Here is a 13,179-nt window from a genome sequence, read left to right as displayed (position 1 = left end):
TTTACTGTGACTTTGCCCCTTGGATGTCTCCACTGGGGTGCTCAGTAAACAACTCTGGTTCAGCGTGTCTGAAATGGAGCTCTTGCTATTTCAATCCCCTCCAAATCTGTTTCTCCAGTATACTTTCCTGTCTCAGTAAATATCCACTATCCAGCCAGTCTCCCAAGCTCAACCTGCCTGTCATCCTTGCTCCTTCCCTCACTGTCCCCCATCTGATGACCTCTGCCCCCCACCAGCTCCTAGATGTATGTGGTTCCCTTCCTTTCACCAGCTCCATCTCCTCTTCCTAGATCAAGCCACCGTCATCTGTAGCATGAGCTCCCCCACACTCTCCTTCTTGCCTGCTTGCAACTGTCTAGCCCTTCGTAGCCACAGCCAACAGCATCATTTCAGATGCCAATCAGATCCGGTGGCTCCCTGGCCTAAAACTCTCCAGGACTGTGCATCACTCCTGGAGTGAAAGCCAGGTGTTTCCCTGTGAAGGCTCAATGAGACTGGCCTCCGCTGACCTTCTCAGCCCATCTCATCCCACCGTCCCACATGCTCCAGAGGCAAGGGACCGCCTGCTGTCGGCTCTGAACGTGATGGCTCACCCAGGTCCTCTGCCCGATGTCCTCCCCTCACAGTGGTCTTTCTCAGCCTTCTGCATGTGGTAGCCCCTCCTGCTGTCCTTCTTCGCATCATCACTTGACAATCTGCCATTTACCACCTTGATCCGTCATTGCAGAAACATCCGTCTTGTCTACTGTGTCTCCCCTACTGGTGTGTAAGCTCTTTCTGGAGAGGGACCCTTTGTCTCATTCACCTGTGTGTTCCCAGCACCTCTCGGATTCCTGGCACTTAATAAATACTAGTTGAATAAACTAATACATCTCAGCCTGAGTGATATATACAAAGTGTCAAATCTCATAATACATGAGTACAGATTATTTCTGTGAGATGAAATTCCATTCATGAGTGCAAATTATTCCATGAGAATAATTGTGAGTTTCTGCATTCAGATTCAGGACATTAGTGTTCCTGTACAGGCTGGGAGGGGCTTCCAGGTGGTGCTAGTGGTAAAGAACCCACCTGCCAATGCAGATAGACATAGGTTCGATCCCTGGGTTGGGAAGATCTCCTGGAGGAGGGCGTAGCAACCTGCTCCAGTTTTCTTGCCTGGAGAATCCCAGGGACAGAGGAGTCTGGTGGGCTATGGTCCATGGGATCACAAAGAGTTGGACAAGGCTGAAGCGCTGACTTAGCTTGCCTGCATACATAGGCTGGGAGACCCTGGCTTACTGTGAGAAATATCTGGAGGGTTGGCGGCCCCCAAGCTTGGTGATGTGGCTACCAGAGAACACTCTGTGGGGTAGGCTGGGAGAGTGGAGGCGGGAAACCTGATATACTTTTAGGCCAAACAAATGGGAGTTTGGTGCCCAGAACATTCTTCTACAATTGGCCTGCCAGGCCCCATCTTGTTTTCTTGGAATACTAAACTTTGGCAAAAGGGTCTAAATCTGCGTTGTGGGGAGAACAGACATGCTGGAACTACCATCCTTCAGGAGGGCCAGCAGATAACAGTTCCACGTGCCTCTGGGTGGCAGCACAAAGGACGGGGGTTGGCTCATAGAGCTGGGCCAGTTTCCAAGCAAAGAACTCTCCAAACACTAGAAGCTTCCCAAAAGGAATGTGCTACTTTAGTCATGGAAATAGATACTTTCAGCTACAAGTGACGGAAAACACACCTCAAACTACTCTTAAGTTAACAACAACAAAAAAAGGCAGGGAAGGGAGTTTGGCAGATAGAATGGAAAAGTCCAAGGTGAAATGCAGTTTCAGGCATGGCTGGATCCAGGGAATCACAGGCTGTCCTCAGGACTCTGCTTCGCGTTCCATACAGAGTTCTGCTCTCCTCCACGTTGCTTCTTTCTCAGGTCCCGGCCCTCAGGGCAGCAGGTGGTCACCAGGAGCTCTAGGGTGTGTGTGCGTGTCCTAAGTCACTTCTGTCATGTACGACTCTCTGCGACCCCATGGATTGTAGCCTGCCAGGCTTCTCTGTCCATGGGATTCTCCAGGCAAGAATATAGGAGTGGGTTGCCATGCCCTCCTCCAGGGCATCTTCCTGACCCAGGGACCGAATCCGTGTCTCTTAGGTCTCCTGCATTGGCAGGCAGGTTTTTTTTTTTACCACTCAGCCACCTGGGAAGCCCAACTCTAGGTAGATATTCTGTCTTTTCTCCTCCCCCAGGAAAAAGTCCCCAAAGAAGCCCAGATGTCAAAACCAATTGGATGGACTTGATAGTCACATGCCCATCTTGGAATCAGTGTAGCCAGAAAGATACGATTGGTTGGGCCTATGTCCCATTCCTGCTTCCTGTCCAGTCCCCAAGGCCAGAGAAGACACAGGGCTTTGATTAGCTGGGCCTGGGTCTCAGGCTACCTGGGGACCCAGGAGTGAAGTCAACCCACCTGAGCCACTTGGACTGAGAGTGGAATGAGTTTGTGAAAGGTCCCTGGCTCCCAGGGGGAAAAAAAAAATAAAAATTACCAGCACTCCTGTGCCCCTTTTCCCTGGGGTAACTGCCCTCCTCACTCCCCGTAACCCCTATCTCTTCATCTGCCTATGCAGACTAGTTCTGCCGGTGCTTGTTCTCCTTATAAATGGGCTCTTGAGCACACAGTCTTTTGTACCTGACGTCTTTCACTCAGCCCTACATTTGTGAGATTCACTTATATGATGAATTTATAGATCATCCACTCTCGTTGCTATACACATTCCATGGGAAGAAGAAACCGCTATATGAATTTCATGGGGAAAAGAAGTAGTATTTTCCATTCTACTACTGATGAGCATGTGGCACGTTTCCATTTGGGGACTGTTATGAGTAGCAGTGCTATGCTCTTTTGGGCATCTTCTGGCACACATGTGCTAGCATTTCTGGTGAGCGTGTACCTTGGCATGGAATTAACTGCTGGGTCATAGGGCATACGTGTTTCGGCTTCTCTAGAAGCTCAGATAGTAAAGCATCCGCCAAAAATGCAGGAGACCTCAGTTTGATCTCTGGGTCGGGAAGATGCCCTGGAGAAGGAAATGGCAAGCCACTCCTGTATACTTGCCTGGAAAATGCGATGGACAGAGGAGCCTGGTGGGCTACAGTCCATGGGGTCGCAAAGAGTGGACACGATAGAGCAACTATACACACACACACACACACACACACAGGGCATATGTGTCCAGCTTTCAAAGATACTGCTAACCAGTTTTCCAAAGTGGTTGTGCCAATCTGCATTCTTGGAGCAGTTCTAAAGTCTCTGGATTAGCTGGCATCTGAGTCCCATATCTATACCGAGAGTGATGGGTCTGGGCTTCACGGAGAATGGGGCTTGTTAGTAACTTCACCCTGGGTCCTGGGCCCACAGAAGGGGAAAGAGTCCCCATCTTTCTCCTGTCCCGTCTGGCATTTGATTCTGTCCTGCCCACACCATCACGAGTCTTCCTCTTCTAGGAATGGGTTGTTTTGTTTTTAAATATTTATTTATTTGGTTGTGCTGGGTCTTTGTTGCTGTCTGAGGGCTTTCTCTAGTTGCAGAGAATGGGGGCTACTCTAGTTGCGGTTTCTCACTGCGATGGCTTCTCTTGTTGCAGAGCGTGTGCTCTAGGGCATGCAGGCTTCAGTAGTTGCAGTGCATAGCCTCAGTTGTTGTGGCTCCCAGGCTCTAGAGCACAGGCTCAGTGGTTGTGGCGCACAGGCTCAGTTGCCCCGAGGCATGTGGGATCTTCCCGGACCAGGGATCGAACCTATATCCCCTGCACTGCAAGGTGGATTCTCAACCCTTGGGCCACCAGGGAAGCCCAGAAATTAGTTTTTAAATCAAAGGGTTTCCCTGCATGCCTCATGGATGGGGGTAGTCAAAGGCTTCCCACAGCGCTGAGAGCAGGGAAGTGAGGGATGTCTATGTCCCAGAGCCCCATCCATCTCTCTGGCTAGAGTCCTGGGGAGCTCCTGCCCCAGGTGCTCATCTTAACCTCAGGATCAAGTGGTCAAAAATGCTCCTGACTTTCGAAGCTCAGCCAAACCATTGTCAATGGATTTTTCCAGAATTTCTGATGATCATCCACATTTTGAATAATTAAAAAAAAAAAAACGTGCCTTTAGCCTGGCCATTCTCAGAAAGAGGAACCCAGAGTAGGATGTGGTTTTACAATCAGAGGAAGTGGATCCCAACAGTGGTGACACGGTAGCGCATGCTTGGTCCTGCTGCTCAGGGCAGCTTCTACATCTAACCAAGAGTGAGGCCTGGGCCCCACTGGCAGAGCCCCCAGAACATCTCTCTCAAACTAAGCATTTCCTTCCAGCTATTTTTAAAGTCATTTCAATCTCAGCGGATGTGACCTTAGGGTAAGGAAGTATTTGTTTAAAGGATAAAATTTATAAAACATAAAGGAACAAGATTTGACTACATCAACATTCAAAACTTCTGCTCCTTAAAAAGACACATAAGTAAAATGAAAAGATGACTCAAATTAGAAGATATTCTCAACTCATTCAAGCAATTAAAGAACTGAATCTAAAGAATAGAAAGAAACCCTACAAACCAGTAAGCAAAAGACAACCCCAGGACTTCCCTGGTGGTTCAGACAGTAAAGAATCCTCCTGCCAATACAGGAGACACGGGTTCCATCCCTGGGTCGGGAAGATCCCCTGAAGAAGGAAATGGCAACCCCCTCCACTGTTCTTGCCTGTGAAATCGCTGGACAGAGGATCCTGGCAGGTTACAGTCCATGGGGTCACAAAAGAGTCAGATACAGCTTAGGTACTAAACAACAATTTGTTGTTCAGTTGCTAAGTCATGTCCAACCCCATGGACTGCAGCACTCTAGGCTTCCCTGTCCTTCACTATCTCCTGGAGTTTGCTCAAACTCATGTCCATTGAATCAGTGATGCTATCTAACCATCTCATCCTCGGTCGTCCCCTTCTCCTCTCGCCCTCAATCTTTCCCAGCATCAGGGTCTTTTCTAATGAACAACAATAGTGACAGACAAAGAAGGGAAAAGTTTATAAGCCTGTTATTTGCAGAAGGTAAACATTTTATGGATAATTAGAGAAATGCAAATTAAAACAAGAGAGCATTTTGTGCCCACCAGCTTGGCAGAAATGAGAAAATTGGACAATGCCAAGTGCTAACTAAGACATGGAGATTACAAAGTTAAAGATGTGGTTACCCCTTGTCATAGATTATACTTAAGATCTGACTCCATTCTTAGGCATCTACCCATCACCTGTGCTGTACGATATGGCAGCCACCAGCCACGTTTCTTTCTTGAACATTTGAAATGTGGAGAGTGTAAGTCAAGAATGGAATTTTTAAACATTTTATTTAATTCATTTAAATGTAAGAATTCATACTTGATTCAGTTATTGAAAAACTTAAGTATACTTGGAACAACTTGAGTCGATGAGCCTACTTTTTTAACCTGTGAAAGTCGCTCAGTTGTGTCCGACTCTTTGCAACCCCATGGACTATACAGTCCATGGAATTCTCCAGGACAGAATACTGGAGTGGGTAGCTATTCCCTTCTCCAGGAGATCTTCCCAACCCAGGGATCAAACCCAGGTCTCCCGCATTGCAGAAGGAGTTTTAACCTGTAAGTTGTATGAAATCTACATACAGATGAAATATTTCTAATGAAAACCTACTGTCCAAATTGTGCTGTGAGTGTAAAATACACTGCAGATTTCAAACACTTAACACCAAAGAAAGGTAAACTATCTGAGTAATTTTTCTACACTGATAACATTGAATGAAATGACCATAGTTTGGACACATGCATAATCAGTCACTCAATCGTGACTGACCCTTTGCAACCCCATGGACTATAGCCTGCCAGACTCCTCTGTCCATGGAATTTTCCAAGCAAGAATACCAGAGCAGGTTCCCATTTCCTCCTCCAGGAGCTCTTCCCGACCCAGGGATGGAACCCATGTCTCTTGTGTCCCCTACATTGGCAGGAGGATTCTTCACCAATGGTGCCACCTGGAAAGCCCCATAGTTTGGATATAGTGGGTTAAATAAAATAGATTACTAACTTAATTTTATTTGTGTCTTTTTACTTTTTTAAAAAAGTAACTTTGACATTACACGTGTAGCTCAAATTTATATTTTTCTTAGAGAACACCAAGACTCTCACTTGTACACAAGGAGATGTGTGCAAGAATATACATTGTAGCATAATATGTAATAACCAAATAAATAGACACAAACCTGGAAGTTCCTTAACAAAAGAAGGGGGGAGGAAATAAATTGTGGTTTATTTACACAGTGAAAAGTCACCCGAGTTAAAATGAGTGAATTAGAGTTACATGTATCAGCATGCATAAATCTAGATTGCAATGCTAGATGGCAAAAGCAAGGTGCAGAAGGCTCACTAATCATACAATGCTTTGAAAGCATGGAAAATATTAGGACTCATTTGTGGATACATTTTAGTCTAATAAAAGGATAAAAACATGCATGGAAACTGTAAACAACCAGAATCCAGGTGGTGGTAACCAGAACAGGGTAGAGACTCAGAGACCTCTAATTGTGTCTGTAACATTTTGTTACTTGCTGGAGAGGGAGTTTGGTATGGTTTCCCGAGTAGCTCAAACAGTAAAGAATCTGCCTGCAAATCGGGAGACCTGGATTTGATCCCTGGATTGGGAAGATCCCTGAAGAAGGCCATGGCAGCCCACTCCAGTATTCTTGCCTGGAGAATTCCATAGACAGAGGAGTCTGGTGGGCTATGCTCCATGGGGTCGCAAAGAATCAGACACAACTGAGCAACTTTCACTTCACTTCAAGATATTTCAACAACTTGTTTGATGGTCAAAGCTGCTTGGTTTCTGGTCATAAAATTTCAAAGAACTTTAGTCTTCGGTCCTTCTCAAATCCAGGGTTGTCTGCCCAGTGATCCTGCCATTTTCCATGTTTGCCGGCTAGTGGCCATGGTGAGGTCTCCCATGTGTGTGTTCTTGAGAAAAGTGATTTGGCATGGGTTTGTTGGTGTCCTTTCATAATTTTTATTTGTTTGTTTTGGGCTATGCTGGGTTTTCATTGCTACGCACAGATTTTCTCAATTTGTTGCGGAGAGCAGGGTCAGTGCACAGGCTTCTCATCACAGTGGCTTCTCTTGTTGGAGAGCACAGGCTCTAGAGTGCATGGGCTCAGTAGTTGTGGCACATGGGCTCAGCTGCCGTGTGGCATATGGGGTTTTCCTGGACCAGGGATCGAACCCATGTCCCCTGTACTGTCAGGCAGTTCTTAACCTCTGGGCCACCAGGGAAGTCCTGTAGACATGCTCAGTTGGCCTGCCAGGCTCCTCTGTTCATGGGATTCTCCAGGCAAGAATACTGGAGCGGGTTTCCATTTCCTACTCCAGGAAGTCCTGTTGGTGTCTTAAACTGGAGGCACTGCCGTGAGGGAGGCAGACACAGTACCCGCCTGTGATGAGAGGCTGGACACTCAGCCTAGACAGTGACCTGGGGCAGCAGGAGCCACAAGCCACCTCCTGGCTGGGACTCCATCCTGAGCCTCCTGCTGGCAGAGGTCCTGACTTCGCGTTTTCAAAGGGTCCTTTTAAAGGACTCACCCAGCACACCTGAGGGCCTCACTGTGCTTTGCTTCCCTTGCAGGACGACTGGTATCTGAGAAGTGAAAAAGCAGGATGCCCCCCGGGGTTGACTGCCCCATGGAATTCTGGACCAAGGAGGAGAATCAGAACGTGGCAGTTGATTTCTTGCTCCCCACGGGGGTCTATCTGAACTTCCCTGTGTCCCGAAATGCCAACCTCAGCACTATCAAGAAGGTACGATCTTGACCTTAAAACTAGTCCTCAGAGCTTGGAACTCAGAGAGACAGAAAAAGTCTCACAGTCTCAGATTTGAGATCCTCTGCTATGAATTTTAAAAGACATGGGAATTCCCTTGAGGTCCAGTGGTTAGGACTCCGAGCTTTCTCTGCCTGGGGCCTGGGTTCAGATCCTGAAAGCCTCAAAGTGTGGCTGAAAAAAAAAATTAAAAGATAAAAATAATGTGCAAGAATTCTTTAAAACCCACAGTTAGAATCTACCTATCTTTCCAAATTCAGCTCCTGCCCTTATCATTGCATGTTGCGTGCATGAGTGCTCCGTCATATCTGACTCTTAATGACCCCCATGGACTGTGGGCCAACAGGCTCCTCTGTCCCTGGGATTTCTCAGGCAAGAATACCACAGTGGGTTGCCGTGTTGTCCCTCCCTAGATTCCCGTGAAACCTCCGGGGTACTGGTTCCCAGGGGGGCCTTTCATTCTCTCCATGACTCTGCCCTCGTGTTTGAAACCACAGCTCATCCACGGCCACTTAAGAGTTTTACTGGTCTTTTGTCTTCAGAGCTGTCGTCATAGTCAACGGCATCTTTGGAAATAGTTTTTGGCTTTATTGAATCATTTTCATGGTGGATTACTGAGTCAAAGGATAAAACGTCTGGATGGTATTTGGCAGATAGTGTCTTGTGACCTTTCCAAGGGCTTATCCCACTTGCAAAGGGTGGGACTTCATGGGTCATGTCAGAGGACAAGGCCTTAGCCCCAGATTTGAAAACACTTGGGAGCAAAAAAAAAGGGGGGGGGGGAGAGACGCAGTGAACCATACTTGAGTTTTGTTTAATTTTTTAAAATCTTCCCTTCCTGGGTGTTTCTTTCTTTCTTTTTTTTAATACTGGATCTTAGTTTCGGCATGCAGGCTCTAGTTCCCTGACCAGGGATTGAACCTGGGCCCCCTGCATTCGGAGCATGGAGTCTTAGCCCCTGGACCACCAATGAAGTCCCCCTGGGTGTTTCTATACAAATTAAATTTCTTTTTTTCCTTTTCAAAAGTATATGGACACATTGAAATTTAGGAGAATAAGAAAAAGTTAGAAGGAAAAGAATTACCCATGATCCAGCCATATGAGACAATCACAGTTAACACTTTAGCTGTTTCCTGTTTTCTTTCCTATATAGTGTTTTTTTTGTGATTATTCTCTTTATGAATTTTTATATTCTTTTTCTGAGTTAACATTATAACATCTTTTTTGTGTTATTAACCTTATGTAAATATCATTTTAAAGTGAATCGTATTTTTCTGCTTACAGAGCTATCTATACATGCATGTTATTAAAATTCCAGTACTGTAGACACGTTATTAAAATTCCAACACCACAGAAATATAAAACATATCAGTCCCTGCAGTCTCACCTCATATCCCAATTCAATTTCAGTTTCTTAATATTCTTATTTATACCAGGGACCATATAGTAAATATCCTGGGCTTTGCTGGCCATATGGTGTTTGTCTCGATTACTCAGTTCTTCTGTCTGGGGTGGCAGCAACCGTAGATTGCATGTGAGTGAACTGGCATGGCTGTCTTCCAATAACTTGGCAAACAGTAGCTTGCCAAGTCCTGGTCTACAGTAATTATTAATTACTGTAATACATTCATTAATTGTTTTATGATAATAATAAATTATTACTTATTTTAATAATAAAAATTTATTATTTTAGTAGTAATAATTACATTTATTATTGTTTTTATGGGAATGTTTTTTTTTTTTTTTTAAGATAGAAAGATTTTCTTTATTAATGACTCCAACCGTATTTCTTTAGATACAGGAGTTTTGAACTCAAATACTTAGAGAAAAAAAAATATGGAACGCTTCACGAATTTGCGTGTCATCCTTGCGCAGGGGCCATGCTAATCTTCTCTGTATCGTTCCAATTTTAGTATATGTGCTGCCGAAGCGAGCACGGGAATGGGTTTGAATGACATTCACTGTTCTACAGCTTGGGGTTTCTCCCCACTGAATGCTGTATCTTGGTACAGCATTGTGCCCTTGGTACAAGTATCCTTAGGTTCCATTCACACCTGTGTTCTGTCCCTTTGCATTGTTGGAACATAATTATCCATCCCCCGTGGGAGAAAAATAGGGCCGTTCTCTCCTTTTCCATCTTTTCTGTGACTCAGCGGTGAGCACCTTTGCACTAAAACTTGGCACCCTGGGGACACCTCCACCCAAGGCCACACACTGAGCAGAGCCAGCAGAGGTGTTTAGGGTCCCCTCATTGTGTTAAACTTTTCTGAATTAGTGGCCAGCGTTGAAAGATCAGGGTGATGAGCTCCACAGCAATTAGCTGGGTGCCTGGAGGTTGTGTCTGGCTGGCCATCTCTCAGAGTAGCCTAGGGGAGACCGGAGGACCGGCCCTCAGCTCCAGATGTTAGCACCTACCTGGTCCCCTTCATAGAAGGGCAGGGTCAGCGACTCCTAATGACCCTGTGGACCCTAACCCTGTGGTCAGTGATCAAGGCATGGAGAGGGTAGTGGTCCCGGGATCTTGCCTTTGCCCCACCGGCCCGGGGCTCCTGTGGCCCCGCCCACGGCCCCGCCCACCTCAGGGGCGGGGCTGACGGGCCACTGTCTTCCCAGGTGTTATGGCACCGAGCCCAGTACGAGCCGCTCTTCCACATGCTCAGTGACCCTGAGGCCTACGTGTTCACCTGCGTCAACCAGACGGCGGAGCAGCAGGAGCTGGAGGACGAGCAGCGGCGGCTCTGCGACATCCAGCCCTTCCTGCCCGTCCTGCGGCTGGTGGCCCGCGAGGGTGACCGCGTGAAGAAGCTCATCAACTCGCAGATCAGCCTGCTCATCGGCAAAGGTGCCCTGCTGGGCCGGGCGGTCCTCCCTCGGCCGGGTCTGCCCCCGCCCCCCGGGCCCCACCCCGACCCCCCCCCCCAACCCCGCCCCTGATCCTGACGCTGACCTGGCTCCCTCGCCTCTCAGGCCTCCACGAGTTTGACTCCTTGCAAGACCCGGAGGTGAATGACTTCCGAGGCAAGATGCGCCAGTTCTGCGAGGAGGCGGCTGCCCGCAGGCAGCAGCTGGGCTGGGAGGCCTGGCTGCAGTACAGCTTCCCTCTGCAGTTGGAGCCCTCGGCGCGGAGCTGGGGGCCAGGCACCCTGCGCGTCCCCAATCGGGTCCTCCTGGTCAATGTCAAGTTTGAGGGCAGCGAGGTGAGCTGAGGCTCCTGCCTGCCCTGTGTGCTGCAGGCAGGCTGCCCAGTCCCCCTACGAGAATCCCAGTCCCCTACCAGCCCTCCAGATCCACCCACCTTCCAACAACATTGTGTGGTATTTGTGGGTTATCCATTGCACAGGAGGGGTCAGCCAAACTTCCCACCAGGCGAGTTGCAAGAGGCAGAGTGATCAGATAGCTCTGGTTCTCAGTCTGCTCATGTATCCATCAGATATTTCCTGATGTTGGCCACGTGCCGTCATCAGAGGCTGCCCTCACAGAGCTCACAGTTGGGGGGTAGGGTGTGCCTAATACATGCAGATGGGCCACACACACCGCCCCCCAACCCCGCGTGTGCCCCTATGCCCTGTGGGCTCCCTGCAGGTGTGGAGGGCTGACCCTCCCTCCTCCTCCTAGGAGAGCTTCACCTTCCAGGTATCCACCAAGGATGTGCCCCTGGCACTGATGGCCTGTGCCCTCCGAAAGAAGGCCACGGTGTTCCGGCAGCCGCTGGTGGAGCAGCCTGAGGACTACACGCTGCAGGTGAACGGCAAGCACGAGTACCTGTACGGCAGCTACCCCCTCTGCCAGTTCCAGGTGAGGGCTGGGTGCTGGGAGGGATTCCTGGGCTCCCGCAGCCCTTGCCAGGGTCAGGGGTAGGGGTGGGGGAGCTGCTTCTCAGCCTGTCTTGAGCCCGGCAAGCCAGATCTTGGGCGTCACGATGAAGGTGTCCCCATGTTGAACTTGCTGTCCTCATGAACAAGGGAGGTGGGCAGGGAAAGGAAGGGCCTAGGAGAGACCCCACCCCAGAAGGCCTGGCATGAGCAGTGGTCAGCGTTGGGGGGGGTCCCCAGGTAGTCAGTGGTCCAGGGAACAGTTGGGGCCGCTCACCCTGTGCCCCCATCTCAGTACATCTGCAGCTGCCTGCACAGTGGGCTGACCCCGCACCTGACCATGGTGCACTCCTCCTCCATTCTCGCCATGCGGGACGAGCAGAGCAACCCTGCCCCCCAAGTCCAGAAGCCACGCACCAAACCACCCCCCATCCCCATGAAGAAGGTGAGCCAGCACCCTGCTCTTACCCTCTCCACCAGCCCTTCCTCCCACCCGTGGTCCAACCCTGAAGCCTATTGGGCAACACTGTGGGCCAGCAGTCTCCTGCCCAGTTTCATGCCTTTTGATTGCTCAGGATTGAGAATTGGGCCTTCGAGCTGGGGTTGGGGGCCTGTCTGGACGTCCCAGGGCAGCCTCCAGGCCTGGCTCTCCAGCTGCCCTCTCTTCCTGCTCCTCCTGCTTCCTGCCCTGTAGGCAGGACTGTGTGCCCTGCAGAGCTCGGGGGCCTTGGGGCCATGGGGGTGTCCCTACGGCAGGTTTTCTGGTAAAGGATGGCGCTGTGGGCAGGTACCGAACCTGGCTGTAAACCTGCAACACCCTCACCCCACCCCCAGTGGCCACAGGCCTCATCGACCTCCTCTGAATTCCTCTGCCTTAACTCCCTCTTCTCCCCCTAACCCTGCCCAGCCCTCCTCTGTGTCCCTCTGGTCCCTGGAGCAGCCTTTCTACATCGAGCTGATCCAGGGCAGCAAAGTGAATGCCGACGAGCGGATGAAGGTAGGGGCAGGCTCCTGGCTGGGAAGGGCACAGGCAGTGTGTGTTTTCTGCAAAAACACGGTGGCTGTGGCCTGAAGGGGTGGCAGAGGAAGAAGGGAGGGGGGTCACACGAAAGCCACCTGACCACATTACCCAGCATCCCTGCCTGGGGTGGTTGTGAGCGGCTTCAAAACAGGAAAGGGGGAGGGGGGTGGGCCGGCCAGCCAGAGAGGCCGATTCGCAGAAACCAGGCCCAGTGAGTTCTGGGTATTGACTTTGGTGGAGGTGGTGGGGCCTGGCCCAGCCCAGGGATGTGGAGCTTGGGAGGTGATGGACACAGAAGAGGAGCTGCTCCAGTGAGCCAGGGGGCCAGGCCCACTTCTGAGTCATACACATGCCCGCCTCCTCTGGCCTCAAGATGGCCTGTGAGATGCAGGTTTTCTCGTCCCATTTGCAGAATGGGAAACCCAGGCCCAACGAAGCCAAGGCTCTTTGGGGAGCACTTTCTGGCTGGGGTAACTTCACACACAGGGCAGGTCTG

The 13,179-nt window shown here is 49.6% G+C and overlaps 1 protein-coding gene and 1 non-coding gene across 5 annotated transcripts in view; one reads left to right on the top strand and one right to left on the bottom strand.

The window, feature by feature from the left end:
- PIK3CD (phosphatidylinositol-4,5-bisphosphate 3-kinase catalytic subunit delta) overlaps positions 1-13,179 on the top strand; it is a 61,398-nt gene that overhangs the window by 39,155 nt on the left and 9,064 nt on the right. For 3 of the 4 annotated variants that reach the window (XM_027564977.1, XM_027564978.1, XM_027564976.1), the window contains exons 2-7: positions 7,657-7,829; positions 10,464-10,692; positions 10,818-11,047; positions 11,466-11,645; positions 11,958-12,107; positions 12,570-12,659. In XM_027564977.1, coding sequence (XP_027420778.1) covers positions 7,689-7,829; positions 10,464-10,692; positions 10,818-11,047; positions 11,466-11,645; positions 11,958-12,107; positions 12,570-12,659 — 1,020 coding nt within the window. In that variant the 5' untranslated portion in view covers positions 7,657-7,688. The remainder of the gene's footprint in view (positions 1-7,656; positions 7,830-10,463; positions 10,693-10,817; positions 11,048-11,465; positions 11,646-11,957; positions 12,108-12,569; positions 12,660-13,179) is intronic. The other variant, XM_027564979.1, reaches the window with a different exon arrangement.
- LOC113907110 lies at positions 9,681-9,787 on the bottom strand. The gene has a single exon (XR_003515098.1). It is a non-coding gene; the product is annotated as a U6 spliceosomal RNA (small nuclear RNA).

Source organism: Bos indicus x Bos taurus, chromosome 16 (genome assembly GCF_003369695.1).
Source record: "Bos indicus x Bos taurus breed Angus x Brahman F1 hybrid chromosome 16, Bos_hybrid_MaternalHap_v2.0, whole genome shotgun sequence".
Classification (NCBI taxonomy): domain Eukaryota; kingdom Metazoa; phylum Chordata; class Mammalia; order Artiodactyla; family Bovidae; genus Bos; species Bos indicus x Bos taurus.
Note: the sequence above shows the minus strand (reverse complement) of the source record. Positions and strands in the feature narration are given on the sequence as shown.